Below are 27,772 nucleotides of genomic sequence, written 5' to 3'. Positions count from 1 at the left end.
CCCTAAGCTAACGTGAGTGCACGGTGCCTCCCACTGCAGTACGGGCTCGATTCAGCGAACACCTGTTTGGAGGATAAAGACTCGTATCTATGAGCACAATTTCGAATGACCGGTGTTGAAGTGACAGAAAGATAAAAACAGAATTGTTCTGTGGTGCTTTGAGCTTTACCCTGCCGGGTGACGCTAAAGCTAATGTGGCTAGTTATCCGGCTACAGGTGAAACCCACCGCAGTATAGGCTGTTTTAGTAACAGATGCTCAAATACCACCTGTTTAGAGAATAAAGCAGATGAGAGCACGCCGGGAGACTGGAGTTGGAGTGACAGATGGAATCGAACGTGTTTTATGGTGGGTGGTGTGCATGGCTATTAGCCTGTTAGCAGTTAGCCACTCATTTGTGTATTTTTGGGTATTGACTGGCTCTAATTTAGCAGTACAATAAATGGAAACAGAAACCGTAACCAGTCTCGCGAGTCCGGACCAGCGCGGAACGGCCCAGTACGGCCCTGAGAACCATTTGGCTCGATAGTGGAAAAGCGGCCTGTATCTCAACATGGTAAACAGTTCTGCTAATTACTAGTTCTCTCAATGACCCCACACTCTTTGATTTGATTAGACTTTGATTTTTTTTATAAACAGTAACAGGTAACAGATGTTTATTTAATTTAAGTCATTATTAATTATATCATTAATATAATTAGTATTAGGAGCAGCAGTATTATTATAAACATAAGCATTACGTTTATATGAAGATCTGTTTGTCCTGTAAGGAGGTTCATGTATGTTTGTATGTATGTATATACATTATATGAGCAAAAGTATTAGGACACACATCTTAATCATTGATTTCAGGTTTCATTCAGTCTCATCACCACAGGTGTATAACATCAAGCACTTAGCCGTGCAGTCTGCTTTTACACACGTTTGTGAAAGAATGGGTCGTTCTACAGAGCTCACTGAATTTTTGAGCATGGCGCTGTAATAGGATGCCAGCGTTGCAAAAAGTCAGTTTGTGAAATTTCTTTCCACCTAGATATTCCACGATCAGCTGTGAGTGGTATTATTGAAAAGTGGAAGCGTTTAGGATCCACAGCAACTCAGCCACAAAGTGTAAGACCACATAAAGTTACAGTGCGGGGTCGCCGAGTGCTGATAAAAGTCATCAATGCTCTGTTCACTTAGTAACTGCAGAGTTCAAACCTCCTCTGGCTTTAACATCAGCACAAAAACTGAGCGCTAGGATCTTCATGGCATGAGTTTCCATGGCCGAGCAGCTGCATGCAAACCTTATATCAGCAAGCACAATGCCAAGCGTTGGATGGAATCGTGTAAAGCACGCTGCCACTGGACTCTGAAGTAGTGGAAACATATTTTGTGGAGTGACGCATCAGACTTCACTATGTGGCAGTTTGACGGACGAGTCTGGGTTTGGCGAATGCCAAGAGAATGTTACCTGCCTGACTGCATTGTGCCAACTGTAAAGTTTGGTGGAGGAGGGATAATGCTATGGGGTTGTTTTTTAAGGGGTTGGCCTAGGACCCTTAGTTCCAGTGAAGAGAAATCTTAATGTTTCAGCAGACCAAGACATTTTGAACAACTGTATGCTCCAACTTTGTTTGGAACAGTTTGGGGAAGACCCTTTTCTGTTCCAGCATGACTGAGCCCCAGTGCACAAAGCAAGCTCCTTAAAGGCATGGCTGGGTGAGTTTGGTGTGGAAGAACTTAACTGGCCCTCACAGAGCCCTGACCTCAACCCCATCCAACACCTTTGGGATGAACTGGAACGGAGATTGCGAGCCAGGCCCTCTCGTCCAACATCAGTGTCTGATCTCACAAATGCTCTTTTGGATGAATGGGCAGAAATTCCCACAGACACTCCAAAATCTTGTAGAAAGCTTCCCAGAAGAGTGGAAGCTGTTATAACTGCAAAGAGGGACCAATATTAATGCCTATGGATTTAGAAAATGGATTCATTAAAAGCTACTGTAGGTGAAATGTGTAGATGTCCTAATACTTTTGACAGTATAGTATTCATATATATATATATATATATATATATATATATATATATATATATATATATATATATATATATATATATATATACAGCCACTACATTTTTATATGTACTGTATATGAGTGTGTGTGTGTGTGTGTGTGTGAGTGAGAGAGAGAGAGAGAAAGAGAGCGTGAGTCTGTAGTCAGGGTGCTGTGGCGCGGCTGGTCTGCAGGTGACGCTGCTGTGCGGATGTGAGTGAGGATCAGACGCTGTGAGCTCAGCTCGTGTCTGCAGGGTGGAGCTGCTGTCTGACTCCGAGCTGCTCGAGGATGAACGGAGGCCGCGCGCGCTGACGGGTCAGTAGGTAGGTGTTCGGTCTCGGGCTGGTGGGCCATCAGCGGGTTCCTATAAGGCTTTGGAAGCGCTGGTGCTCCATCATCATCCTGCTGCTGCGGAGCAGCGCTGGGGGGAGCGAACAGCGCTCAGCCGCTGACAGCCAGTCCGCCATCAGCTGGACATCATCATCATCATCATCACGAGCACCGCGAGGCTGACGCTGGCTTCTCGTTCGAATCTCCCGTTCCACCTTAAATGGCGCAGCTGCTATTATTATCACGCCTCAGGCGACTGAATGTAGCAGAATGTAACCGCTGCGCCATTTAAGGTGGAGATTCGAATGAGGATCAGCCTCGTTTCATCAGCAGCACCTGAGCGCGGTTCTCCTCCAGCTTCACACGCAGCCTCGAGCATTTTATGATCGAATCAGGGGGTCCAGACGCGGTGCTGGGGGGGCAGGGGCGGGGAGGGCAGGGCTCGGCACCCGTCTGTCTCTACCCTCCACCTCATGGGTCCATCAGAACCCAGAGAAACCTAACAGAACCCAGAGGAACCCAGCGCTTTCATCATCAGTGAGGGCTTTGTGTGCTGAATCACCGCCCTCAGCTCGCGCGGCTTCACACTGAAGAGCTCAGCACGCGCTGCTCACTGTTTAACGGGCAGTAATATTATTAATATTAATATTAGTATTATTGATAATGTTACTGATATATGACCGATCTACGATATGCTGTCAGACTCAGCCTCGTGTTCGTGGTGTAGAACATTCTGAAATGCATTAAAACCCAAACCTGGTTCTGCTGTGAGCAGATCTCTCTTTGAGCTCCGCTGCGTTCGGCCTTCATCGTTACTGTGCAGTGTGGGGGGATTACAGCAGATATAAACCCCCTGTTCACACCAGCAGGGTCATTTCTGACCATGAGGGCATTAAAGGGGAAGTCCACCCTAAAACTAGAGTTTAGTAGGTTGTTTGCAATGTACTGCAGTCTTCATTAGTACAGCGTTATATCCCTCCGTTTCACAGAATTCATGATTTTATACTGTTTTCGTGTAGCAGTGTTCTCTCACTACAGTACCCAAGATGCATTTCACTAGGGGTGAGTGATATATCACCATACCTCAAGACATTTTTCACCACACATGACATGCAGGACAACATTTAGTTGTTCTAAGCTGGAACAGACAAAATAGAATTTATGATGTCAAATAACAAATAATAATAATAATGATAAAAAACCTGCAAATGCAACAATTATCATTGTTTTATTTACAAGCTGCACTAAATCCAGTTAAACAGGCCTAATTCTTCTCTCTCTTTAATGAATTGTGTAGTGAATGAGTGTTCTTTAAATTCTGACGATATCCAATATATGATCAGAAAAGTGTACTGTAACATCAGGAGGCACAATATTGACATAAAATGCAATGTTTGATAAAGCTGTCTGATATAAAATAATGTTGGGCCTCAAGTTTATTCTTTAATGAATTCTTGAGAAAGGTCCTAAGAAAAAGGCTACATCAGATTAAGAACACGACGTGTTCTAAAGCACAGAACTGTTCTCACCTTTGTGCTCTTGAGTGTGTGTAGATTCTGTTCTTACCGAACAAACGAATCCCAGATAAGAAAACACTGGTGAATGTCAGTATCTTCATGAAAACTGTGTAAGTGTGTTTTAAAAAGAAATTTCTGGGATTCATTTGTTCGGTAAGAAAAGCACAAACACCGAGAACCAGTGTTTATGCTTTTTGTTGAGTGTAGTGCTGCGCCGTGTTCTAAGTTAGTTGTAATGGCTTGTGCTGTCAAGTAATGACATCTCTCTGGCGCTGTGTGTATGAGGTCATCAGATCTGTTCTGTCATCACCTCCCTAATGATGTGTTTATCATGTAAACTCTTATAACCATTAAAAATATGATTTATCGTGAAGCTCTATTAATATACTTTAGCACAATAACGATAAAATACCATCATATTCCAATCTGATATTGTCCTGACAGCCGGGCGTAGAGTACTTTTATTTTGGAAATCATACAGAGACGCTTCTATCAAGACCCTCAGACCTCAGAGGGTTTATCTGGATTCAGGGCAGTTTGTGAAACACTGAATAGGAAACAGTGGTTGTAGGTTTATTATTATTAATGTAGTGTTTTATATGTGGTTTTATTTTGTCCGTTCCAGCTTATTGAATCTCAGAAGAACTAAATCGTGATGTATATTGCGTGTTGTGAAAATGTCCTGCAGTATCAGTGTTTCTGACCCTCAGCTCTCAGAGTCTCAGGTTGCAGTTGAAGCTGCTGATGTGGTCAGACAGCTTTGATGTCCAACAGCAGATTTCAAGCTCCAGATTGATCAGAGTTCACTGTCAATGCTACTCTGCTGTAACTCACACAGACGAAGATGGTTCACTGCACAGCACAGCTTTCACAGACACCACTCTTACAGTTATGTGCTTATTGTCTAAACATTATATATATATATAAGCATAACATAAACAAACATATTATAGAGACATATTTCTATCTGTGGGTTTATATTAATAACCTCTGTTCTGGATAGAGCTGAACAATTTGGGGAAAATATTGCGATTTTTCTGACCAATACTGTGGATGCTATAAGAATGTAATAATTTTCTTTAAATTAATTTTCAGCCCTGTTTTATTTTATTTATTTTTTTTTCACCAAGAAAACCAGAATATTCACTTTTTCTGGTGTGAAGCTTGAACGCTGACTGCCTCAGACTACCAGTTAGTTGTGGTTGTGATGTCACATATACAGAACAAGGGTGTTTTCTAGCTTCTGATTGGTCCAGCTCATCTACAGGCTCTGTGTTATTAGGTTACATTTTCTCCATTTAAAATTTAAGACAACATCGCCGATCTTGTATTCTATGATAAAAATTGCAGCTCATGCAATTTGAAAATTGCAATTTTGATATAAAAACAATTTTTCTTTCAGCCCAAGTTCTGGATCTGAATGGTGTTGTGAGGGTTCTGCTCGGTTCTGTGTGCTCAGTATGGTTCTGGTTCATGTTCAGAGGTGAGTGAGGACATCAGTGAGACTGCTGCATCACATTGTTACTTTTGTTTATCGATGCTCAATATCAGCAGATGTTCGGTTTAAAAAACAGTCACTGTTTCTGTTCTGGGGTAAAACTGTTCTGTGACCTGGTGGTCTGTGATTTCACACTACTGTGTTGTCTGCCTGATGGTGCAGAGTTAAGAGGTGGTGTTGAGGGTGAGTTTTGTCGCTGATGATCTTGTGAGCCCTCCTGAGGACCTTGCAGAGGTAAATATGCTGTAGTGGTCAGAGGGCTGTTGCTGAGATGAGATCAAGCCTTCACAGAAAATTTGATGTTGATGTATGTGTGAAGTAGCTGCGGTCACCAGACTGGTCAACAGTTTTATTTAAAGTGATTTTGTTGGCTGCTGTAGTGTTAACCTCCTGCAAATCTGAACGAGGATTAGTTGTGATCTGCAAAATAAGGTATTTATTCACAGCAAAGCAGTGTGAATATTTTAATCTTTACCTATAATATTGTGGCCAAAAATAATTAATAATACATGACATATCGAATTATTCAACAATACTTCTTCTATGTGAAACTATTTTCAGTCCATCCATATAAAATTTATTTTAGTTTCTTTTTGCCTCCAGACATCTAAAAATGTCAGGCAGTGCAGCTGTCCAACCATATATATTGTGCAATTGCTATAATAATGTTTATTTCAAAAAATTTAAGTGTAAACTCAAATTGAAGGACAAACGTTTCTAAGAAGATGGCTGTTTAATCTGAAATTAGTCTGAAAAGTCAGGGGGCGCAACCTGTCAGATGGAGCAACCAGCACAGTTTAATAACCGAAACAGGAAATTAAAAGATTTGATAACACTTGCTATATTTAAGAAAATACACACAGATACAAATGCAAATTTATACGCGGATATAAAAATGCACATCATGTCTTTTTTAATAGGATTTTCAAAAACTTTTCTTTTGTAAAACCTTATTTGTCACTTACCCATATACATATTTGTGTATAAACTGTGCAGGTGAATCAAGTTCAGTGCTAAAAGTCTGAACAGTCATACTGAAGATTTAATAGTTTATTGTCGTATCACAACCAGACAATAACACTGCAAAGTGAAAATCTCTGCTATACTATACTATAAATATTAAGTTCTAAGTAAAAGAACGAACTAACTAAGAAAATCAGCAAAATAAATGTATAAATAACAACAAATATACAACCCCAGTTTCAAAAAGTCGGGACGTTGTGTGCAATGTAAATTAAATGTAAATAAAAACAGAATGCAATGATTTGCAAATCTCACAGAACCATATTTTATTCACAATAGAACATAGAACCCATGTCAGATGTTGAAAGTGAGACATTTTACCATTTCATGAAAAACAACTCATTTAGAACTTGATGGCAGCAACGCATCTCAAAAAAGTTGGGACAGAGGCAACAAAAGGCTGGAAAAGTAAGTGGTGGTAATAAAAAACAGCTGGAGGAGCAATTTGTAACTAACTCGCATGACTTGGTACAAAAAGAGCATTTTAGAGAGGCAGAGCCTCTCAGAAGCAAAGATGGGCAGGTTCACCAATCTGTGATAAACTACATTTAAAAATTGTGGAACAATGTCAGAAAAATGTTCCTTAACTTAAACTTTTGAAAATTGGATTTGGATATCCCGCCATATACAGTGTATAATATCATCAAAAGATTGAGAGTATCTGGAGAAATCCCTATACGCGAGGACAAGGCCGATGGATGCTTGTGATCTTTGGGTCCTCAGACGGCACTGCATTAAAAACGGGCATGATTCCGTTCTGGAAATCATTGCATGGGTTCAGGAACACTTCCAAAAATCACTGTCTGTGAACACAGTTCACTGTGCAATCCACAAATGCAAGTTAAAGCTGTATCGTTCAAAGAAGAAGACATATGTCAACATGATCCAGAAATGCCACTGTCTTCTCTGGGCCAAAGCTCATTTAAAATGGACTGAGGCAAAATGAAAAACTGTTTTGTGGTCAGATGAATCAAAATTTGAAATTCTTTTTGGAAACCACAGATGCCATGTCCTGCGGACTCAAGAGGAGAGAGACCATCCAGCTTGTTATCAGCACACAGTTCAAAAGCCTGCATCTCTGATGGCATAGAGTTGCATTAGTGTCCATGGCGTAGGCAGCTTACACATTTGGAAAGGCACTATCAATGCTGAACAGTATATAGAGGTTTTAGAACAACATATGCTCCCATCCAGACAGCTAAACCACATACTGCATCCATCACAACAGCACAGCTTTGCAGAAGAAGAGTCCGGGTGCTGTACTGGCCTGCCTGCAGTCCAGACCTTTTACCAATAAACAACATTTGGCACATCATGAAACAAAAAATCCAGCAAAGAAGACTCAGGACTGCTGAGCAGCTAGAATCCTACATCAGACAAGAATGGGACAACATTCCTTTCCCAAAACTCCAGCAATTGGTCTCCTCACTTTCCAGACATTTACAGATTGTTGTTTAAAGAAGAGGGAATGCTGTACAGTGGTAGACATGGCCCTGTCCCAACTTTTTTGAGATGTGTGGTTGCCATCAAGTTCTAAATGAGTTAATATTTTTTCATGAAATGGTAAAATGTCTCACTTTCAACATCTGATATGTGTTCTATGTTCTATTGTGAATGAAATATGGGTCTGTGAGATTTGCAAATCATTTCATTTCATTTTATTTATGTTGGGTCATAACTGTGTTAGTGTAATGTATTTATTTATTGATTGTTGTGGTATAATGTGTTTTATTAGAGTGGAAATGAAGAACATGTTTGAATCAGTTGAATGTAAATGTTCAGTGCAGGTGTGTTTCTGCTCACCTGTCCATCTCCTGTGTTTCCCAGGATGCAAAAGGGTTTGTGAGGAGAGTAAAGATGAGCGTGACATCGTGGTTCCTGGTGAGCAGCTCGGGTACTCGGCACCGTCTGCCGCGAGAGATGATCTTCGTGGGCAGAGAGGACTGTGAGCTGATGCTGCAGGTGAGCTGAACATGACTGTGATCAACACTGAACACCTTCATTAAACACTCAGAGACGCTGTAACAGGAAACACTCACTCTGAGCGTGAACAATAGCTATAACAGAATAACAGTTCCTAACTTCATAATCTCATCATTAACTCCAGATAAGAAAACAGTATCACACAAACATCCTAACTAGACTAAATTTCCTACATACTGTCCTAACTTGAGGATAAACCCCAACAGTGTCCTAATGTCTGTTTAAGTGTCCGTTTCTATCGATTTTAAGCAGCATAGTTCAATACTATCATAATGAGGCTACATTTATTCATAGCATATTTATTTATACATGTATTCAACCTGTGGGCCACAGACCACCAGTGGGCCATGAAGCACCTTCTAGTGGTCCGTGGGCCTGTACTCAAGGGTAGACAGTCGTTCTTAGGGGGCTGGTAGAGATGTATAAATAGAATATCGCAGTCGCAGGCTAATTTAACGTCATCAGTTTGAGACGACGCAGCCGCAGGCGAGTTAACCAGAGATTGAGAGGTTCCTCAGGGTGTTTCTCCTACCTTGTTCGGTGCAGACCTAGCAAACTTTTTCTTTAGTTCACTTCGTTTTGACTTGTATGAACACTCCACCCGTATTCGGGTCTGCATCAGGCACTGGTTCGGCAAAACCCACGGGTCTCAGTCTGCTTCCAACCGAACCCTGTTGAGTTCACTGCTGGTGGGACACATTATATGATCAAACGGGGGAATTCATCAGTAGAGCCGACTTTCCTCTTCTTTTAGCTGCACGTCAGCACTGTACTGTCAGCATAATCTGCCTTTTTTATCGTCTGACTATCGTCTGAGCTCGAGCTGCTGTTAAAAACGACAGATGAGCCTTTAAACATCTGCGTTTGATTTTTGGCCGAACATTAGCAACCTGAGTAATTAAACTCAAATTGATAAACTAATGACAAAGAAGCAGATATGATTTAAGGATCATTATTATTATTGTTGATTGTGATGATGCTAATCCAAAAGCCCACAAGAGTTTTTACTGTAAAGATGCAATGGACTGCAGCTCCAATCACAGTCTACATCTATCTTTTTCCTCTTTTTGACATCTCTGCAAACGTTTTTTGTTTTTAACATACCTAGAAATTTTGGTTTCTGATCTTTTCAGGTGCTAATTCACAGGTTTTCAGTGTGAGCAATTAAAAAAAAAACTATAAAAATTTTTTTTGTTAAATTTTTTAGGTTTTTTTTTGTGGGCCGCTATGCTTTACAGTTACAAACAGGTGGGCCTTGGGGTGGAAAAGGTTGAGAACCCCTGATTTGTACTGTAAAATGCTGCTTTCACTTGTGAGATGTTTTCTTTTCTAACTCTGCGTTTTAAAAATCTGACACTGCAGACACGATCTCCACCATCCCTCTTATAACCTTCGTGTGTTAATGTTGATGATAAAATATTACAGTGATGGTAGTGAATAATGAGGAGACAGAGCTGAACATGTTTCTGTTTATTAGGAGGAATAACGTTGGCTAAAGCGTCTGAAACTGTGTCAAAGTTTCTTTACAAAAGATCTGCTCTGAAGGACTTGAGATATGTTGATGTTCTTCACTCTTCCTCCTGAAGATGCTAATTTTGAGGAACATGTAAATTTGAGACGAGTGAAGTGTGGACTGAATGTTCTTCAGTCAGGAGAAATAGATGGACACTAGATTTTATAAGATGCGGAATATCTTACAGAGGCTGATGAGACTGAACACTAAAGTGCTGAAATTCAGTACTTAGTGATTTTAAGTTTTTGATTCTCTGTAGTATTAGAGTGATTTTGGTCAGTACTATGGAGGTGTTGGTATTTTGAGACCTGGTTCTGCTCAGAGAACCGGTGATCCACAGTAAGGTTGGTAGTTCTGTTTCTATTGGAGTTGATGGTCTGGAAGAAACTAAACTCCAAAAACTGAAATCTGTTGGAGTTTTTCACTCGACAGTTCAGTACGGTTATTGATCCATGATTATCATGTTGTGGTCTGTTCCACTGCACAGTGACCCATATCATACCTGAGTACCGGTCATGAATTTGGTTACTCTCCTTGCTGAGGTAGGATGTATGGGTGGAGCTAGAAACAGCACAGACCTCTGATTGGTCAAACACAATCACCACGCATGTCTGTGAAAATGTGCAAGTGTCGTGTGGAGATCGTGTGGCCTTCAAACCATATTATACACAATACAAGGTTCAAAGTGTGACGTTTAACAAGAATTAAACCTCACCTCTCTCCTCTCCTCCTGGCTCTGGATTCATGTTTATTTTCTCTCTCTCTCTCTCTCTCTCTCTCTCTCTCTCTCTCTCTCTCTCTCCCTCTCTCTCTCTCCAGTCCCGCAGTGTGGATAAACAGCATGCGGTCATTAACTATAATCTTGCTACAGACGAGCACCTGGTTAAAGATCTGGGCAGTTTAAATGGGGTGAGATCACAAACACAGACACTGTTTATTATTCACAGTGAATAATTTACATTATTTATTTATAATTACCTTCTCACACCATCTTCTAACCTTCTAACCCCCTCTCACACCATCTCACTCTACCTCATAGCTTCACATTCCATCTTACGCCATCTCACACCTCACATCTTCTCACACCATCTCACTCTATCTCACACCTTTTCACTCCATCTGACACCTCACACCTTTTCACTCCATCTTACACCATCTCACACCATTTCACACCCTTTTACTCCATCTCACACATTCTCACACCTTTTCACTCCACCTAACACCACAGCCCAGTGAGTGTCACAGTGACGTTATTAGAATATTAATCCTCCAGAGAAGAACCTCAACAGAGCCGTAAATAACTCTATTAGCACTTTTAAGTTCTCAGTCAAGTGTGATGTTTTCTACCAAGAAAATCTTTTAGCAGTAAGATTTGTGTATATCGCCATTGTTGGAATAAAACCTCGTATCTCCAAAAGGGTAACTTCACAGAAGAAGAGAAACACATATTTTACTTTTAATGTAAGTCAATGGAACCAGACTTGGGTCCTTTCTTTTGGTTCATTCATCATGAAATTTACACACAATGTAGAAGACATCAGGTATTTTCAAATTATGTCAAAAACTGAAAAACAACAAAAATGGAGATACAAGGTTTTGTTCAGACAGCAACGATATATTTAAGATATACTTCATACTGCTATATATTTGTAAATACATAAGATCTCATTCTGGAGGAGATCCAGAGCAGCACTGGCTGTAGTGTGACTGATGAGGAGGTTATATTTTTAAATTACATATAACTTATTCTGCTCAAAGATATATTTTTGAAGTTTTATAGTAAGAAATTGCAGTGCAATGTTATATGGTAGGTTTTTAATATGTTTCTTCTTTGTATATTGATCTGAACACCAGGACAAAAAGTTTTGTCCCCCCCCCCCACTTTAGACTAATGACACATGTTTGTGTGTGTGTGGGTGTTTGTGCTCTTTTGTTACCTGCAGACGTTTGTGAATGACCTGAGAATTCCTGACCAGACCTACATCACCCTCAAACTGTCTGACATTGTTCGTTTTGGATATGATATCCTTTACAGAGATCTTTAATAAACACGTTTGAAGCTGTTTGAGTTAATTTGATCTTTAGAGAATTCAAAGCTTTACAGTAAAACATTACAGATGTGTGCAGATCTGATGCTGCGTGAACTGCTCTCACATTTAACCCTTTACACACCATCCGGTGATCATAATTCAGCTTTAAATCTTTTAATGTGCTGATAGATGTTGTGTTTCTGTTTGTTTGGTTATCAGTAGCAGATTTTCTCTTAACTCACACAGAACATTCTCACGTGTATGTTCTGGAGAGGAGTGAACACAAAGTTCCTGAGGAGGCTCTAAAGGTGAGTTACACTTTAGCTCTGCAGTTTGTGAGTAAATCACTGATTGACGTGTCAGTAAAAGCAGCCTGAGAGTTTTTAAGTGTTTAATTTGTGCTGCTGTAAAGAGTGATGATGATGGTAATGATAGTCATAATGGTGATGGTGGTGATGATGATGGTGATGATGATAGTAATGATGGTGAAGATGTTGATGATGATGATGATGATTATGTTGGTGGTGATGATGCTGATGTTGGTGATGGTGGTGATGATTATGGTGATGGAGAGGTGAGGATAGTGATGGTGGTGGTGATGGTGGTGATGATGTGATGGATGGACTGTGGACACATGACTGTGGAACAGTGCTCTCTGGTTCTTGCTGTCTAGAGCTGAGGCGGTATATATTAGCACATTTTAATGGTGCGGAGCAGCTCATTGGCTGTCATGAATGTACATGAAGCACTGTTATAAAGTCTGAAAACTTGGGTTCTCAGAAATATAACTGGTCTTAAAATGTTTTGTGCTTTTTTGTGTTTAGGAAATGAATGCATGCTTCTGTTTAAAAAAAGTTTAAACATTTACAAAGTATGATTTTGCTCAAATGCTCAGTCATTTTGGACTCAGTCATTTTGGACTTGGTGTTTAACAAGCCCAGAAGGCATCACTGAGTGGCAGTTCTCTCTACACGTTCTCTTCTCTGTTATCTGATATTGTAACGTTGTTGTTTGACTGCCCCCTGCTGTTCCAGCACGAGAAGTACACCAGTCAGCTGCAGATGGGTTTAAAAAGTTCTGAGGGGAAGAGACAGGAGCTGCAGGAAGAAAGATCTAAACTGGAGAAATCTGAACGGAAGAGCCTCACAGGTGAGGGGTTGAGGGTGGTCAGTTAGTGGTCAGTGAATAATAATGTCTATTCTGTATCTCCAGTGTCTAATAAAGCTGTTCTTTCTACAGTTGCCCTGTTTGGTTAATCTGTGAGCGCTCTGCTGCGTTCGGTCTGTTCTGACTCTGAGATAATCCTGTAGCTTTGTCTCAGAAACAGGCCGCTGCATCAGTGCTGCATGTGACCTTCAGTCTGTCTGTTTAAATCTCTCCACAGTTGCTTTCTAGAGATTTTCATTCAGAATGAGCTGTTTATTCAGCACGTCTGTGCTACACCGCAGCCGAGAAAAGGCTTTCACAGTGTTTTAAATGTTTATTAATGTTTTACTGTTTAATATAAACGATGTCAAAGCTGATTGTGAGTGTTTTCTTTTTAATTTTAATACCAACTGTCCATATAAAGCAATATACAGAGAAAAGCAGTATGCGTAATTATGTCATTAGACAGTGCATTGCACTCAATATATACAGTTGTATGCAAAGGTTTGAACTTCTTTAGTCAGATTCCATTTTTTGTTGATTTTCTAAGTGAAAAATAAGTCAACAGATTCTCTACAGAGCAAAAACTTTGTGTGCTCTGTTTTTATTATTGCTGAGTTGGAAAAAAGAAAACATAAAATATGCCATAACTCTTACATTTTATGTTTTATTTGTTTCAGTGTGTTAAATTCAGTAAATAAACAGTGTATTAAATTGTACAGAAGTGTCTCTGTCGAGGGTGTATAACTTATTTACACTCAACAACATGGAATTTAACCAGGAGAGCATAAACATTTTTACATGACTGCATGTGTATCTGTGTCTGTTCAGAGGTCCCGGCGCCTCGTCCCACTCCACTGTATGGTCAGCCATCATGGTGGGGAGAGGAGGACTCGGGAAAAGATCCACAGACCGAAGGACGCAAGACAGACGACAGCCGCTCTGGTAAGCTCCGCCCTCATTGTCCAGTAAGATGAACAGTGTCAGCATGTTCCAGTATATATATACATATATGAATGAGTGTATTTATTATATATATATCATACATACAGCAGGTGTATATATCATATAAACAGTCAGTGTCTCAGTCGTTCCTCCGTGATATTGTTGTTCATTCTCGTTCATTCAGCTCACGGGTTCTTGTTAAAGTGGAGTTTCTTGAGGGGAACTGGAGCGTCACTAAGTTGCTGCTTTTGTTAGTTTGCTGCTGGCTGGTTTATCCATAGTTCTCCTGCGAGCATCTGTCCAGCGTCGTCTGCTGAATATGCTGAACGTTTCACATTAAAAGACACTTAAACGATGTATTTGAATGAGAACGTTACAATCACGGATTCTATCAGAGCGATATACAGCGCACTGAAATTCAGCCTGTACAACTACTGGCGAGTTAATGGTTAAAAAATCAGTGGCGTTAGTAATTTGTTATGTTAAGTGTTCATTTTGACAGTCCTATGTCCCTAACATACTGTGCATTGTGAAAAGTGGCCATATTGTTACGTTGGCTAATTTCTGCAACAGTTTTGCTTTGTTGTTTGTTTACAGAGGTCCACAAAGAGGATCCTGCCACTGAAGCTGAGGTGAATGGCGCCCTTCAGGACTTTCGTGACAGCCAGGGCAAGTCAGTTTTTCTGTACCATCGAGAGCCCAGCTACTTCGAGATTCCCACCAAGGAGTTCCAGACGCACCCCAAGTCTCCAGCAGTGGAGCTGAATGATATACCAACCAAAGACACTGATGGGCCCCCAGCGTCAACGCCGCCAGCGGTTCAGAGCCATGCCTCGTTCACTATAGAGTTTGATGAATGCACACCAGGAAAGATCACCATAAAAGATCACGTGACCAAGTTCTCGTCTCGTCAGCGCAGCAAACAGCAGCAGAGCAGTAAGCCGCTGGCTGCAGCACCTATGGAGGTTCTGTCGGCTGAGAGCAAAGTGGCTGACTGGCTGGTTCAGAGTGACGTCAGTATGATGCGCAGGCGGCCGCCGTGTGACGATGTCTACAGTACCAAGAGTGACCTTGCCATGCACATTAGAACACTGAAAGGTTAAAGGCTGTGCTGCTGCTGATACTGTTTTTGATATTAAATCATGATTTGTAAATTACACTCTGACTCTTGCATGTATAGTTTATTATGTACCGTCTTTTTGTTTTTCATGTACCTTGTTATATGACATGTAAACATGTAAGAATGTCCATATCTTAGTGAGAAATGTTTACATTTATATATTTTTTGTAGGCCACCATCACGAAGATGGTACTCAGAGTGATTCAGAAGATCCTGTAATGAAAGGAAAGCGGAGCAAATCACAGCACTCGGTCCAGTCCCAGCAGTCAGTACAGTCTCACCCATCAACCATGTCAAAAATGTCTGGGCCGTCCAGTTCAGTGCCGTCCCAACAGTTGGCCCACTCCCAGGGGCCTTACCAGCCTCAGCCACCATCACCTCCTCAACACCCTCAGGACTTATCTCTGGGTCCTGAGGGAACTGATGTTAGGCCTGTACAGGAGATGCCTCCTCCTGCTCAAAGCCAGGTGAAGTCTGGACACCAGGAGATCCTCAGCCAGCAAGCCTTTATCATTGAGTTCTTCGACGACAATCCCCGAAAGAAGCGTTCACAGTCTTTCACCCACAATCCAGCACATGCCGACACTTATTCTGCCCTCAAAGCCAAGCTGGAGCGCCGTAAAGGCGGGGCTCACGGTGAAAGGCCTGCCTCTGTGCACGGACATATTCCTCCCACACAGCAAATTACGGTTCCTCTCAAAGGCGCCGGTCACAGCGGTCCCCAAAGGTCTAGCTCACTGAAGAGGGAGAAGACGGAGGAAGTAATGAGCAGAAGCAGCACCTCCCCTTCCTCTTCTGGCCCTTCCTCTCGCTCTTCTCCAGCTATCACCATCAAGCCTTTTGGCAGCATCGGCAAGAAATCCAAACTCGCTCAAGAATTTGCTGCTGAGTTCCTTAAGGATTCAGAACAGGTGTCTTCACCTCCCATGTCAGCTCCACCAGTGATGATGTCTCCGTCTCACACTCACCTGCCATCTCCAGCAGAACCCCACGGGCCCTCCTCTGTGTCCTACCCATCCTCTCCGTCCCAGCTACCTGCACTGGCCCAGCCACTTCTTCCACACACCACCTCTGTCCCGGTACCTGTTCCTGTTTCTGTCCCTTCTCCTGTCCCTTCTCCTGTCCCTTCTCACTCACCAGCTTTGGGTCCAGTCTCCAGTGCTACCCCTGTGCGCTCGTCCTTACCTCAGTTTTCTCCACTGGCGGTCACTGGGGTGGATCCCAAGGCCTCCAGGGCAGTGCGCACAGAAGAGGAGGATAGTTTAAGTGATGCTGGTACCTACACTATTGAGACAGAGTCTCAAGATAAAGAAGTGGAGGAGGCTCGGAGTATGATCGATCAGGTGAAAAATGTCTTGGATACTTTAAGTACATGTTAAATGTGATACAGTCACAGAAGCATACCGTCGCTCTCCAAAGTAATTTTACAGGAAAAGGAAAAAAATGTTTTTAATTGTGATAGAAGTAACATAAAAAGATTTTTTCCCCAAGTAATTTTGCACAATTTCTGTAAAGTTCCATTCATTATAAAAATTTCACCCACATGTAAAGGGTAAATAGAGTGTGGTAGTTTAACTACCATAAACATATATTTACTTCAAAGGCAATATTTTGTTAATCTAATTGAACATACAGCAAAAAGACATGGTGTATTGATTGGGGTACCACAAGGCTCTGTACTGTGCCCGCTTTAATTAGTGAACAAGGGGTCAACTTCTACCCATTGTAACTTCCTTAGTTAGAAATGAAAAATGTCCTAAAATACTATGAACATCAAATGATTGACTGGATTATTGTGCATGTTAGGAAAAATGATATTCCCAAAGAGCATTCTGAACTCCCAAAGAGGGACTTTAGTGAACTTTTTTAACATGCTCTGCAGGCTGATCCTTCATCAGTGGACCATTATGAGGAACCAACGTGTTCTCTTAGCTACTTAGTCTAGCATGTCATACATGACTCAACAAAACCTGTTGTGTATAGGGTCTAAATTGTTTTGAAGATTTTATTTTGTTTTGGGACACAGAATTAATAAACCTAATGGACTATCAGACATTAATCATTTTCACTGTGTCGCACATTTCTCAAGGATTCCTGTTTGCTGCATACATATTATAACACTCTAATTATTATTAGTAGTAATGGTCACCTTTGTTTTGAAGGAGTAAATAATCTCTAATATTATTCACAGGTTTTCGGGGTGCTGGATGCCCCAGAATACAGTGGTCAAACCCTTGGGGTTTATAGGCCTGTGATCAATGAGCAAGGGATCTTCAGTCATGCCCAGAGTGGGCCTCTTGACATCCTGCCAACATCAGCACAAGATCTCGGCCCCACCCTCAGTGGTGATCCATCTGACTTCATGCAGGTATTTTAACTCCCACAGTGTATGAAACACTCTCTCTTTTTCCTCTGACATTAGACATAATGTAATTTGTAATTACATTATCAGTCATTAACATAACTCTCCCTTATTAAATTTAGGAACACGCTGATCAAGGAGGACCTAAATGGGTGTCTCGGTGGGCGAGCCTAGCTGACACGTACACTGATTCTGGTTCTGCACAGGCACCTTCAGGCACTCCACCCCAAGGTGGACTTCTAAACAGAGGTGATGTATGTTAACAGGGATTGTGGTATTATGAATATCACTGCTGAAATCGAGTTTGGAGCCGAAAGAGGGTGATCAGTACAGCCATGATGGTATTTGTGATAATGCACAACCTCAAGTGTTCTGATACAGCAGTTTTGCAAAGGCAAAAATAAAGCAAGGAAGACAAACATTGCTTAAAATACATGTTTTCAATATTGACACCTTCTTGTGCCGAAAAAAAAGTAGTTCCAGCAGTGTAAAGTTGTTGCTGGTTACCTGTCGGTGGTCAGCATAGTAATACAGCTATGGAAAAAAAATATACAGTTATCAGAGTCAGAACTCTTTACAATCTGATTGTTTGACTGGAACTGTTGTGTAAAGTGTCTCAAAAACCATGAAAGTAACTCAAGACATTACCATCTCTTTGATACTGCAGATGGAAGAGTGGTAATGATGAGCCAAAGTTTAGATCATTCAGAATCAGAGTACAGTCAGAGCTCCAGGACCAGACGGCTCCTTCCCCAGGTCCCTCCTGGTGGAGACAAGCAGGATGCCTCCACTCCAAGCATCCTAATCCGACACGAGCCAAACCTGGATCATGAACCACCAGAAAGAGGCTCCAGAGCACCGCAGCAGCAGGATTCCACCCAGAGGTTGCGGGTCCAGGAGGATGTAGATCACGATAGCTTAAGTGACACGAGTCGCTCAGATGACAGCTCCATCCTTGATAGGAGTGCAAGGAGTCAAGGTCGACGTGGAACTGCTGCAACCTCACCTCTTGAAAATATACCCCATTCTAGGGTTCTCGAGACGCCAGCAGCCACACCTAAATCCACTTCCTTCTACATTGGTTCTGAGGATGGTTCTTGCAAATCAGATACATCCCGGAGTCCTGTTCTTTCCCAAACTGAGAGAGATCCTTCTCCAAAGATGCCTCCAACCACTGTCTTGATACGACACCTAAGTAGCCAGGAGCCCAGGCGGCCAGTGAAACCCAACTCCTCAGCACCCAACCTCCAGACCCAAGACAGGGACTCAGTCCCCACCAAAGAGTCTCATTCATCCTCATTTGTCCGTCAGGAGAGCTTCACCAAAGATCGGCCCAGCGACAACATCCAGGTCAAGAGGCTGCCACACATCTCTAGTCACCCTGCCTTAAGGGACTTGGGCACAGAGGGAAGTGACCTAGATGCCTCTGCTTTACCCAAGGAGAAGAGATCCTTGGTTTCTCCAGAGGGAAAGCAATCAACATCCACCCAGCGGTCTAAAAAGGGAAGTCCCCCTGGACGAGCAGATGAGTCTCTCTCTGGAGAATCAGATGTGGACACTGCCAGTACTGTGAGCCTGGTCAGCAGCAAAAACGCCCCAGTCAGCGCACCCAAGAAACGAACAGCTGCAAGCGGACTCCGTAAAGAGAAATCCTCCTCCAGTCTGTCTGCTCAGGAGAAAAGTCGACAGCCAACAGCACGTGAACGACTTTCTGAAAAACGTCGCAACCATGCCACTGCAGATGGCACCGGAAAAGCTGAGGCAGCCCGCCGTCTCCAGTTACGCCGCAGTGCCGGAAACCGTGGTTCATTAGATCTTTCTGAGAACCAGCAGAGCCATGGCCAGCAGCTGTGGCCTGACACTGCAGCGTCGGACCATGAGTCAGCTTCACGGCCTGCCAGCCGCAAGAAACTCACAGCGCCTCTACAAAAGGAAGATTCCAGCAAGTCAAATAAGGCAAGTCAACAGGTGCTGACTCGATCCAACAGTCTTTCAGCCCCCAGACCCACCCGAGCATCCATGCTGCGCCGCGCCCGTCTTGGTGAAGCTTCTGACAACGAGGGAGCAGAAACAGACCGTGGCTCTCAGAGTTCTGAGCACACAAAGACCCCTGGTGATGCGAAGAAGCTCTCTAGGTTGGACATTTTGGCCATGCCCCGCAAACGGACAGGCTCCTTCACTGCTCCCAGTGATACTGAATCAACTAGTGGCAAACCTGGAGCACCCAGCCGTCCTGCTGAGAGCAGCAGTAGTGGGCGGAAATTATCAACAGGAGAACCGAAACAGTCCACTGCGAAAGGAACACATTCCTCCACGCGCACGCGCACTACCCAGCCTAAACACAGTAGCACAACCAGTGAGTATGAACCAAATCAGTTCTCTTCGGGTACAAATCAACATTTCAAGTAGACAAACGTCACTCACCGCCACCTTCTAAAGGCTTCATTAACAAACATCAAATAAACAAGCATCACTCCTATTGCATTATTCATGATATTGTGTTGTTCAGATTATTTAGCGTAACATCTCGTTGTCTTTCTCCTCTCTTCTCCGGAGGTTCTCGACGGAGACAGAAAGGTTCAGACTATTCTACCTCAGAGGAGGAGTTTGAAACCAGTTCTAGTTCTAAACACAAACGCTCTCATGCGTCGGCCTCCACACAGACGCAAACACCACAGAAGACTGTCCAGTCTCGGCTGAAGCCCAGCTCTCTGGAGACGGAGGAGGATGAGGCTCAGAATGAGCACTATCAGAACTGGTCCACTCACAGTGCAGAGATAGCCAGGTTAGTTTTTACTCAGCAGTTCAAAAAAAGGCTATAGGGTAAGAAATGTTGTTTCTCTTTAACACAGTAGTAAGTAGTCATCAAATTCAACTCATAATGAAACATCTCTTCTTACAAATTTACAAACACACGTGTATAAAAGTTCAAAATCTGCACTTTCCACACAATACTTTCATGAATTATTTCATTGTGAAATAATTCATATGAAATTACAGTGTGGTTTGTTATTGGTGGTATAACTGTAATTCTAAAGGGTTTGGTAACATTTTTAAATAGGTTTCCTAAAAAGGTTTCTGTAAAAATAATAATAATCAGATCTGTAGTTAACACGTCAGCATTTATTTGTGTTTGCGTTGTGTGTTGTGTTCAGGTTGAGTCAGGATCTAGCCAAAGATCTTGCCATACTTGCGCGTGAAATCCATGATGTAGCTGGAGACGGTGATTCCCAAACATCTTCAGGCATGGGGACCACCACCTCTCCGGGCTCCATGCCCAACACTCCGGCCTCCACCATCTCAGCCAGAGAGGAGGTCAGTCTGATAACTTCACTTCTTCTGCACTGAGATCAGTGAATACATTAACTATGAGACCGAGGAGAGTCTTATTTTAATAAAAAGAACACGACACAGATCCACACACTGAGCATGAACGGCCAAAAAAACAGGAAACAGCGTTTGATTATGAGAAACTATGAATTATTCAGCAGCTACTATGAATTATTCAGTATCTGCTATGAATTATTCATAATCCACTATAAATTATTCAGCAGCTACTATAAATTATTCATAGTCCACTGTGAATTATTCAGCAACTTCTATGAATTATTCAGTATCTACTATGAATTATTCAATATGTACTATGAATTATTCAGTAACTACTGTAAATCACTATGAATTTAGTTGAATTGTGGATCTACATACAAATATACAATTTACTGGTTAGGTTAGAGTTTAAGGATTTAAGTTTTAGAGAACAAAATCAGAGTTTTAGGGGTTTAAGTCTGAGTTTAAGAGAGTAAAGTCAGAGTTTTAAGGTTTTTTAAAGGAACACCATGACTGTATGCTGAAGCTCATTAATACTAGAATATAAACTGTTTTTTCTCCTTCTGGATGTTCTGTTGTATCTCTTTTGTGCAGAGTTCATATTCATCATTACACGGGTTCCTCACATCGCAGGTGCTAAATTCATCCTTCATCTTCATTCATTTTCCTCACTGCTTCCTGTGTGCTGTGCTGTTTATATCAGTATTAGTTCTGTGAACTGATATTGATAATGAGTGGAATTAATTGTGTAACGATACAAAAGCACCGCATTAATGTGACTGTTTGATCACAGTGTCCTGTTCACACCTGCATCGTCACGTTCCACAGACGCATGGTGCACTTCCACACAGTCCAGCTGTATGTTCACAAAACGCTCCGATATGAAATCATCCTCATTCAGTTTATAATGTACAAAAAGACTTCAGATTAAAAGTTCTCAAACACCAGGCGATGGTAACAGCTCAACGTGCTTAAACTTTCTGCTGAATTCTAGTACAGAAGCTCCATTCTGACCAGTAATGATACTTATTATTACTATTATTTGTACTATTAGTATTATTATTAATTGTTTGTGCGTAATCAGACGTTCTGTTTTCTGCGCAGAGCTCCACAATTACTGGAAAAATTATCAATCTCACCTTAATTTTACTTAAGTTTACATTTCTCTGTTGTTTTCAGTGTAAAATGAAGTGTGGATGTTTTCTCTGCCAGTGATTCACTGCTGTATTTACAGTTTAATGTGAACATTCTGTGAACACAGAGCTCTTCATTCTGTTTACACTGTAATCAGCATGTTCACCTAAACACCCCTCAGAGAGAAATGGTCCTAAAACTAATTTCTTTCTGTCAGGCTGCAGTGCTGACTCACATTTATCTTTTGGTCAGGCGACTGTTTGTTTGTGTGTTTGTTTTTAACTGTTAGTGTTTAACTCTTTGTCCTGCAGTTGGTGCATCACATACCTGAAGCCAGCCTGAACTACCAAAAGGTTCCTCTAGGATCATCCAGTCCAGTGGACCAGGACTCAAACATGAATGAACAAGAGGGCTTCAAACGGCGTCCGTGGAACCGTGAAGAGGTCACAGTCAGACACCTTCACTACATTTTCACTCCTGTGCATTTTAGCGCTCAGTCTTGCAGTATCAGACGTGATTTTGTTACACATCTGGGGACGACTTCACAAACTTTTGGTTCTAGATTGTGGCAAAATCCACCACTAACAGGGACACGTCCCATCTTAACCCCACCCCCTGTTAAACCCCACTACCAATTTCCTCTAGCGTGTGCTCTTTCAATCAGTAACTCAAACTAAATAAGCTAACTAGCAAAATGCTATCATTAGCGAAATTCCAGAATAGTTTTCTCTGTAAGAGCGAGTGTTTATTTTTACTGTAATGTATTTTCTGCACTCACGACTCACATCAACAGGCTTAACTGGACTTTTCAGTCGTGTTAACTTGCGCTACATCCATGTGCTAACGACAGGCTTGTTGACGAGCGCACCAGTGCCCCCTGCTATGAGCTCCGCCTTAACAAAGTGTTGGATTGGTTTAGAAATTTCACTTTCAGTTTGTTTCCCCCTAATAAGTTTACAATACCACATAAGCCCAGAATTTCTGATGGTTTTCCCCAGATGTTCACATAGAGATCACATCTGGACCCGTGACACTTGTATAGAGATCACATCTGGACCCCTGACACTTGTATAGTGACACACTTTATTTTATATTCGCTGCGAAATCAGTGATTTTATCCAAATAAAATTAAAATGCTCATCTGATCTATTTCTGTTCTGTGACTCGTCTTATTGCAGGTCATTTTGGATAATTTAATGCTGAATCCCGTATCGCAGCTCTCACAGGCCATCAGAGAGAACACAGAGCAGCTGGCCGAGAAAATGAAGTAAGACTTTACCGTTTACACTGTTAGAACCTCCATCCGTGTTATGTTTCTCTGTTTGGACAGGAAAAACACAAAAAAAACTTTTTAACTGACCCCAGATTTGTGTCTTTTTTCCCTCAGAGCTTTGTTTCATAGTAAGACGGAAGTGTGGGAGGAGATTGAAGCGAAGATCAACGCTGAGAATGAAGTTCCCATCCTTAAGACCTCCAACAAAGTGAGATTTTACAGCCACTGAACTTATTGATCCCAATCAGACTAGAGTCTTAAAGGATGTGAGTTTGACAATGTATGTATCGTTTTCTGTGCAACAGGAAATCTCCTCAATCCTGCAGGAGCTTCGGAGAGTCCAGAGGCAGCTGGAGGGTGAGTTTTATTCTTTCGTTCATTTTATTTAGTACTAAAACATGGTTGAATTCAGAGCTGCACAACAAAATACTCTAGTTGTGATTATATTCCTAAATATTGCAGTTCTGATTGATTTTACAATATATTATAAATCTACTAGTTAATCAATAATGTGACTTAGTTAAAGTAATAATGTCATTCTGTTGAATTACATAAATACACTGATTCATTAAAACTCCCACAGAAACTCATGCAGTGCTGTGTTTGGTCAACACACAGTAAACAACACTGTGATTGGTCAGAGGCTCATTTGCATATCCCAGCCTTCTGTGATAATCAGTATTGAGTTGGACAGTAGTGTGCAGACAGCTTCAGTCGTTTTTAAACAGTGTGCAGTAGCCTTCAGTAGACAGCTTCAGTAGTCTTGTAGCCTTTAAATGGTGCGTGGTAGCCTTTACACGGCTTCAGTAGTCGGTTAGACGGTGTGCAACAGCCTTTAGACGGCTTTTGTAGTATTTAGACAGTGTTCCATAGTCTTTAGACAGTATGCGGTTTTATTTAGACATTTGTGGAGTAGTCTTTAGCACTGGCAGCGTGGCAGTCTTTAAACGACTACTGAAGTCTTTAGATGGCCTCCGTACTCTTTACACAGTCTGAGGTAGTTTTCACTAGACTAGACAGATTACAGCAGCACGGCCCAAAGTGGACTCATCAGGATGTTTGATTTAGCCCAGCCTAGATCTAGAACCTCTGACCAAACATAAGATGCAGCTCCACACTGCCCTCTGGTGGAGATTTGAGTTCAAACAGCTCATGTTTCTTAAATATGAGACTGTAAAACATTAGAAAAAAGAATTTATCAAATATTCTATATATATATATATATATATATATATATATAATTTTCAAATTTGAAGTTCTGAGTCATTTCTACAAACGTTGTGTATCCCTAGTTTGTTGTTATCCGTGATAACACTTATTTATGAAATTTCTCAGTGATCAACACGATTGTAGAACCTGGAGGAACCCTAAAGCTGCCCTCTGTGGTCACGTCTCCAGTGGGAAAGAGCAGATCCACCTCCAAGGAGTTCTCCAGCTCCGCAGCTGCTAACGCTAACACTGGCACTAGTGCTAGTGCTAGTGCTAAAAGAGGCGCCCGCGGGGCCGAGAGGGAGAGATACGCAGTGTGAGTGGTCTGCATCCACGATCCCCCCCGGAGACCACTGTCCACCGTGTTCATGTAAAACCATCATTTTTCTGTTCATACTGTAGTTATTAATGGTAGAAATACCTTTATGCTTTATAGAATCTGCTGCTATGCTGCACAAGCTAATGTAAAATTAGGCAAAAAACAGTGCTGTATTAAACTGAAGACATGTTGCTCGCTTCAAAGAGTGGATGAAAGTCCATGTGGCTCATTTCCTGACTGAGAAACGGCTCCAGCCATAATGTGCTGTGTGATTTAGGTTGCGACTCCATGGTGCCCTCTAGAGGACCCAAGCGAGAAAGAGGACTGTTCGTAAAAACTGAACGAGCTCACAGCGACGTTTTCGTGAACTGCCTTTGTGAAAACTGGATGCAACATCATTTATGCTTCATCTCAGACTGCTGTGATTGTCAGTAGTTGTGATTGTTCAGATGTTTCTGACTGTTGTGAATGGTGAATGTGGCGAATGATGTGAATGTTATGTGTCAGAATTCATCAGAGCTTCTGAGAGTATATCACACAGCTCAGCTCCATGCAGTTCTTAACAGTGTGGGTTAAAATATAGCAACTTTTTGTGTATTATGAAGCTGCAGGCTGTTTACTGCAAAAGTCCAGAAAACAGAACTGATAAGCAAACACTTCTCTGAAGAACATGAACCTGTTAAACTCTCATTACTGTGTGTAGGTGAGTTGAGTTGTGCTAGGTTATTTGTTGTGATTTTGGCGTTTTGAAAGCAAGATGGGTTGATGTTACAGTGCGCTTGCTTTATGACTGCATGTGTGAGGGTAACCATTGTGGCTGGAGATGGAATAGTATGAAAATTTCATATCAGTGACCAAAATGATCAGCATTTCTGTTAAAATATGATGTTTAAAAAGCTGTTTCACCACAGCTATTATACTGCAACTCTTTATTTAACCTCTTATATTACTTTATGACACCCAAAAAAATAATTACAAAAAATAAAATATCAGTTCTTGCATGTTCACAAACTAGCAAAGTTACCAAAAAAAAAGTTGCGTATTGTGCTTGTGTTGATTTGCAGACAAAGTGTTGCAGCGCGCTGTTTACTTCTGACATCACTTTTGTAAAGACAGTTATAAAAAAATTACCATTTCAGACCACATGATTATCAGCGGATTTCATACCCTAATATATCATTAACACCAGAATCTGCTCATCTGTACTTATGGAATGACCCCTGTGTGGACGTACGAGGGTCACTGTTACAGAATGACTGCGTTCGGATTCTGTGTAAGGGTAAATTTTACAGTATGATGGCATTATGATTGCTGTATGAGGGTCGCTGTTACAAAATGACCACTGTGTGACTGTATATACTGGTCTCTGTTACAGAATGACTGCTTTATGACTGTAGATAAGGGTCTCTGTTATAGTTTGCATTATGACTGCTGTATGAAGGTCTCGGTTAAACAATGACTGCATTAGGGTTATGTATAAGGATGTTACAGTATGACTACATTATATTATGTATTATGAGTCACTGTTACAGAATGTTTGTTTTATGACTGTATATATGTAGCGTTGTATGTATAAGCGTCACTGTTACAGTATGGCTCCATTGGGATTATGTAAAAAGAGTCACTGTTACAGGATGACTGCTTTATGATTGTATATAAGGGTCTCTTTTATGGTATGACTGCATTATAGTTATGCATAAGGGTCACTGTTACAGAATGACTGCTTTATGACTGTGTATAAGAGTCCCTGTTACAGTATGACTGCATTATGACCACTGTATGAGTTTCAGTTCTGGTTTTACGGCTGTAACTCTTTCTGTTTGAGTCTTATGACAAAGTTGAAGGAGCTGGACAAACAGATCGTACTGAATGAATGTAGATAGGCAAAGTCTACAATCTGACGGTCACACAGACTTGCTGACCAGAGAAGCAGAAACACCAGAATGTGTTCATTCAGAACTTTAATTATATCGTCTCTGCTACTGAGCGAAAGATTGACATAATCAGAAATATTAATGCGTTGTGTGATTGTGTTTGAAAGTCCAGCTCATGCTCGCTGAACATTGCCACGCTGACCGGCGAATGTTTTATTTGTTCAGCCGTGATTGTAAGATTAGCTTAACTCCAGCTTTAGCCACAGACTCGTTTCACCTGAACCGTCTAATAAACTCACTCTTTCATTGTGTTCTCTAGAGATGTTAAGGTTCTCCTGTGTTCGGTAGATAATCGTCTAGCAGAACGTGGCGACAGAATGAAGTCGTTGTTCGGCGTAAAATGAACATTTCTTGCACTCTGATAAAAGCATCACTGGGTAGCAGTTTATTACTGAATACGTGGCTGTTTGTTCGGGTCGAGTGTTGTGGAGGGTGTAGCGTGTGTGTTTAAAATGCAAATAAGAGTTATTTTGTGAAATTTGCATGTTCCATAATTCAGACTCACCAAATGTGCTTTTATCTGTTTGAGTTACAGCAACATTTCTACTCAATAAACATATTAATCCCTTATTATTAAACACTGAAAACAACAACTGAAGAAACAATTGTACATTTTCAGCAGGATTTGTTTATTAATGTATTTATTTATTTATTTGCTTTTTTGTTTGTTCATACTTTATGCACTGCAGGTTCTGAATTAAACAGTTTTGTTTGTTTGTTTGTTTTTATCAGCTGCTGCACTTAATGTGAATTTGTTTACTTCCTGAATGATGAACCTCCTCCTTCCTGTGAGGGGGCGTGTCTCTGCTGTTCGACTGTAACGTCATTGGCTGTTGCCTTCCTCAAAATGTAAACTGATTGCAGGAGGAGTTTGAGTGATTCTGCTGATATTTTGTGATATTTTGCATTTTTAATGTTATTTAGCATTTTTTTTGAGAATAATCGCTGCAAGCTGAACAGTTTTGTCATTTTATTTACCATTTAAACTATGTGATTTTTCATCACATTTATAATAAATCAGTTTCAGTCATGTGCTGAATATGAACTGCAGACATTCATTCTTCACGCAG

The 27,772-nt window shown here is 41.3% G+C and overlaps 1 protein-coding gene across 1 annotated transcript; it reads left to right on the top strand.

Moving 5' to 3' along the window:
* The first annotated feature begins 2,256 nt into the window (after positions 1 to 2,256).
* On the top strand, positions 2,257 to 27,747 carry si:ch73-212j7.1 (centrosomal protein of 170 kDa protein B). Its single transcript, XM_036582393.1, has 21 exons — positions 2,257 to 2,362; positions 5,289 to 5,369; positions 8,235 to 8,369; positions 10,723 to 10,812; positions 11,847 to 11,925; positions 12,183 to 12,241; positions 12,968 to 13,082; positions 13,911 to 14,024; positions 14,622 to 15,122; positions 15,316 to 16,487; positions 17,336 to 17,512; positions 17,629 to 17,755; positions 18,174 to 19,862; positions 20,063 to 20,291; positions 20,662 to 20,821; positions 21,428 to 21,466; positions 22,279 to 22,410; positions 23,146 to 23,234; positions 23,355 to 23,448; positions 23,546 to 23,597; positions 24,576 to 27,747. Exons 3-21 carry the CDS (start codon positions 8,265 to 8,267, stop codon positions 24,767 to 24,769), a joined length of 5,217 nt encoding a protein of 1,738 aa, XP_036438286.1. The 5' UTR covers positions 2,257 to 2,362; positions 5,289 to 5,369; positions 8,235 to 8,264; the 3' UTR covers positions 24,770 to 27,747.
* The last annotated feature ends 25 nt before the right edge of the window (positions 27,748 to 27,772 follow it).

This window comes from Colossoma macropomum, unplaced genomic scaffold, assembly GCF_904425465.1.
Source record: "Colossoma macropomum unplaced genomic scaffold, Colossoma_macropomum, whole genome shotgun sequence".
Taxonomy (NCBI): Eukaryota; Metazoa; Chordata; class Actinopteri; order Characiformes; family Serrasalmidae; genus Colossoma; species Colossoma macropomum.
The sequence above is the reverse complement of the archived record's forward strand: the minus strand, read 5'-3'. Positions and strand labels throughout refer to the sequence as shown.

Coding starts and splice junctions, on each gene's coding strand:
- si:ch73-212j7.1 (XM_036582393.1), top strand. CDS start 8,265: ATGAGCGTGACATCGTGGTTCCTGGTGAGCAGCTCGGGTACTCGGCAC. Junction 21,467..22,278: donor ACGGGTTCCTCACATCGCAG/GTGCTAAATTCA, acceptor TTTGTCCTGCAG/TTGGTGCATCACATACCTGA. Junction 23,235..23,354: donor CAGCTGGCCGAGAAAATGAA/GTAAGACTTTAC, acceptor TTTTTCCCTCAG/AGCTTTGTTTCATAGTAAGA.